We start from the raw sequence: 4,357 nt of genomic DNA, 5'->3' as shown, positions 1-4,357 counted from the left end.
ACATCCGCAAAAACTACTTCACGGTTAGGGCGGCTAGGAGCTGGAACCAACTTCCAAGGGAAGTGGTGCTGGCCCCTACCCTGGGGGTCTTTAAGAAGAGGCTGGATGCCTACCTGGCTGGACTCGTTTGAGTCCCATTTCTCTTTTTGGGGTTTTTTGTTGTTCTCCCGCCCTGGTGGGGGGTCGGGCTAGAAGATCTACTAGGTCCCTTCTGACCCTTAATCTATGAATCTATGAATCTATGAATTGCTGGGGATGTTGTGACATCCCACTACACCTCCTTGGATCCTGGTTTGGTGGAGCAGCTGGTGTTCCTGAAGATGAACCTCCTACTGCTGAGGCTCCCCAAGCTCCATGTGCAGACAGAGTGAGTGCCACCCTCCTCACTCCATCCACACCTATTTCCTTTTTATATTTTGTTTGGTTTCACAACCATTTAATGCCCTGCTCTCAGAGCTGGAGGCAGCACTCACTATACCACCAGCCATCAGGGGAAGAACATCTCCCTGCTGAGCTCCCATGCCAGGACTAACTTGGAGGTATGGGCAGGGGCTATGTGGAAGGAGGAGCCCCAGGTCCTGGGTATGACCTGAAACTGTACCAGGGTTGGGAGGCCTGGTGGGAATGCTGGTGGCATGGCAGCCCCGAGGAAATGCCAGGACCGCAAGCCTCCCTGGTGAATGGTGGGTAGGAGATGCTTTATAACCTCCAGCCACCACATGCACACACAGTCCTGGGTAGTGAAAGCCCAGACCTGTAAGATCTTTGGGAGTCTTGAGGCTTGCTGGTTGCAGTGAATTTGTGAGGCTCCAGGTGAGCTTAGCTGCCTGGGATGCCATCTGTGAGGCATGGGCCGCAGCGTAGAGGAGGTATGGAGCTGCAGAACTGATGTCACCCCTAGACACAAGGGGCCTAAATGAGCAGCCTCCTGCCTGGGTAACATCTGAATTGGTTTTCCATCAAGGTGTGGCAATAAAAGCAGGGCAGGCGATTGGCCCAGAAACAGGTGGGTGGGCCAAGATCTAACCAGCACTGGGAAGGCCCCCTGTTACAGGCTACCATCCCTGCTGCATTCATTCCTCTCTGCCTTAACACACACAAGGCAACCAAGGTTCTTTGGGTCAATCATATCTTTTAGTAGATCAACTGAATGTTTGGATAAATATATCTTAGCAAGCCTTCAGGCTTAAAAACCTTTGTTTTCACTTCATCAACCTCCTAGATACAGACACTCATGAACTCAATATAGACATTGGATTTCCCTGCTGAGCCACACTAGGACACACTATAACCTGCCTGACATTTGACTCCCTAGGTACCTGTTCACTTTTACCTGCTACATCCCCTTGCCTCCTCCCTCCAAGCCTGTCTCTCACCCCTTGATGCCTCAATTTACATTTTCACTGACTGGCCTTCTTGCCTGCATCCCATCCTCTGGCCTCTTTACTATTTCTTCCATCCAGGAAGAGCAGACACACCAACTGCAGATGCTTTCTCAGCCTGACAAAGGGTTTTTAAACCCGAAAGCTTGCTAAAATATATTTGTCCAGCTACTCAGTTGGTCTAATAAAAGATATCGGTTTGACCCAAAGAACCTTGTCTGCCTGTATCCTTAGACCAACACAGCTACAACCTACAGACATCCCTTAACACACACAAGTGACACGAGTTTTGATTTGAACAGTTTGCTGTGCAGTTTCCCAGAAACCCCTGCACCTATCTCCTTGAAACCTGGCAGACTTCATGCCCTCATAAGGGGCTACCATTCCTGCTGTTTTCATCTGAATCAGCAAGAAAATGAGAAAGGTATAGGTATTTTAGTGATTCCCCATTATAGTCTACAGCTGGATCTCCTAATCAGTGTCAAAATTCTGAAATAGATTTGGCCGAATTGAATTGGGACAGTGATCTGAAACAGCAAATCACATCACTGCCCCTCTGAAATGGCTGAATCCAAATCTGAATCAAAACAGAGCCAATTTCACATAGCCCTAATGTGTATAGGTGCCCATATGACCTCAGATGATCCCACAATCTAGGAGAAGTAGAATTCATTGTCTTGAGGCTTTTACTTACCTAAGCAACTCCTTTCATAACTCTAGTGACCACACCTCTGCTATAATGACTCAGGTAGATAAGATATGCACTCATTTACAGAAGCTCACTCTTATAGGGAGGTCTAGCACCATCCGAGTCAGAATGAAATTACTACTCTTTAGTAACAATATACAAACATTCATTTGTAGTAGCTTCATAAGGGAAGAAGAGCTGATATGCAGCAGCTGCTAGGCTGTAACTGTGGTTTTTGTGTGAGTCTGTTGCATTACAGGTGAAGCAAAAACACTTCCACTTTAACCCTGCTTCATCCAGGGGGTAATTTAGGGAGATTTATCCCTTCTGAAGCCTCCACAAGTGTACATTTGTCCATAGCCTAACTATACCCCTGCATGTGTCAGAGGCATGGAAGAGCAACAAGTCTATCCAGTGAAAATTAAACAGATTTCAGTGAGGATGTCTGTGCCTCTGGATATCCAGAGTAAAATGGTCAGAAAAAATTTAAAAATAGTGAGATCTGAGAGCAGATACTAAGACTACAGGTAAGAGGTTGGAGTTATCTTGACCATATTTTCAGACTCCCTGGCAAGTCCTGTTTTGGCAACCCCAAAGCAAAAAAGAGGCTGACCCAGAGAGACCCTTCATAGCACCAAAACAAATGAAATATCAACAGTAAAAATCAACAACTTGAGTAAATCTTAAAAGGCTGGGCCCTGAGTTGTGACAATTGACCTCTGTCTTCAGTAAGAATTGTACTGGATTGGTTGGATGGATTGATTAAAATAGGTTATACCACTGAGATCCGTGGAATAACATGAACATATAACTGGGATCTGCAATGATGAACCAGGACCTATATTTAAAAAATTAAGATTCTAGCTCTGTAACAGCTGTCAAGATTGATTTAGTACTACTAATAAACATAATTGAAGAGGGTGATCATCTCTGTGTGGTGAAGTATCTGACAATCACAGCCCACTAGCTGAAAACAGTGAATATCATGTGTTGCATCAAGTACATAGATAGGCGAAGTTAGAAAAAGTTTATAAGTGGGGAATATAAATAATTATTGCCATGAAACTTTAATTCCCTGGAGGATAAACTAAAAATACTAAGTATATTTGGTCTGGAAAAGACAAAAAATGATACAGAGAAGGCCATTTGTGTTTTCTATACTTTGTAAAATAAAAGGTCTATGCTATGAAAAAGAAAGGCAGCCAATTTGATACAAAGAAGTACTTTTTAATTGAATGTGTAATTAACGTTTAGAACTCCCTGATGCAGGGTACTATTGATGAATTCACTTTGTAGCGTTCAAGGCAGGTTTAGAGAAATGAAAGCATGCCACAGTGCTTTGACTATGATACCCTTAATTTAAGAAATATCCAGATTTTGTGACCCTCAATTTAAGCAAAAACAAAGCATCAAATAAAGACATATCTATGGTGCATATAAGAGCTTTCCACTTCTTTTTTTACCTCAAATTTAACATGCAGGCCATTAATAGAAGAAATATTTTGTTTTCAAGTGTGCCATGTTTGAAAGAATACAGTAAAAGCACCATCTACAGTTACAATAGCTAAAATTTAAATTAGAATGTTTCAGGACATAAATGGTTCAGCAGTAGGGGTCAAGGAGAAATTCCACTCTATGATATAGACTTCTTGAATTAGACATATCCCTTATGCCTTTCTTTTTGTACCTGGGAAGTATTCAATAAAAGCACCTGCAGGACACAGAGCAATAAACCAGATGAACAGCTGGTCTAATCTTGTAAGGCAATTTCTCTGTTCTGGAGTAAGTGCAGATACTGGTCTAGTAATGGTAACACTCATTGTTGATCATGTATACTTGCCTATCCAAAAAGGCTTCCTTCCACTGAAGTTCCACAACCACTGCATGTGTTGTTTAGTGACCACACTTGCTAGATTCCCAAAGTACCTAGATGCAAAAAAAGAGAGTAACATAATCAGTTATACTGTGTGGGGCACTTTTCCCATTGACTTTTCTGTACTAAGCATCTATTTTAACATTAAAAAAAAATTAAAGTCTCATATTAAAAACTGACATTTGGATGAAAGAATGCCTTTGACAAAGGCGTATTTTTAAAAGTTTCATCCACCTGGAGAGAAGCATGTGGAGGAAGAGCTTGTTGTTTCTAATGCAAAAAAAAATTAACTCAACTGTGCAAATTACCAGGAAGTCTACAGGCCAACAAGAGGTAAAGCATTGCTCAACCTCGTACTGGCAACCGGGGATGACCTAATTGGCAGCCTAACAATCGAAGGGAAGCTGGGTGACA

The 4,357-nt window shown here is 42.6% G+C and overlaps 1 protein-coding gene across 3 annotated transcripts in view; it reads right to left on the bottom strand.

The window, feature by feature from the left end:
- Positions 1 to 4,357, bottom strand: part of FREM1 (FRAS1 related extracellular matrix 1) — a 163,917-nt gene that overhangs the window by 3,763 nt on the left and 155,797 nt on the right. For all 3 annotated transcript variants that reach the window (XM_019517564.1, XM_019517567.1, XM_019517568.1), the window contains one exon: positions 3,911 to 3,996. In XM_019517564.1, coding sequence (XP_019373109.1) covers positions 3,911 to 3,996 — 86 coding nt within the window. The remainder of the gene's footprint in view (positions 1 to 3,910; positions 3,997 to 4,357) is intronic.

This window comes from Gavialis gangeticus, unplaced genomic scaffold (genome assembly GCF_001723915.1).
Source record: "Gavialis gangeticus isolate Ggan-Ray unplaced genomic scaffold, GavGan_comp1, whole genome shotgun sequence".
Classification (NCBI taxonomy): Eukaryota; Metazoa; Chordata; order Crocodylia; family Gavialidae; genus Gavialis; species Gavialis gangeticus.
Note: the sequence above shows the minus strand (reverse complement) of the source record. Positions and strands in the feature narration are given on the sequence as shown.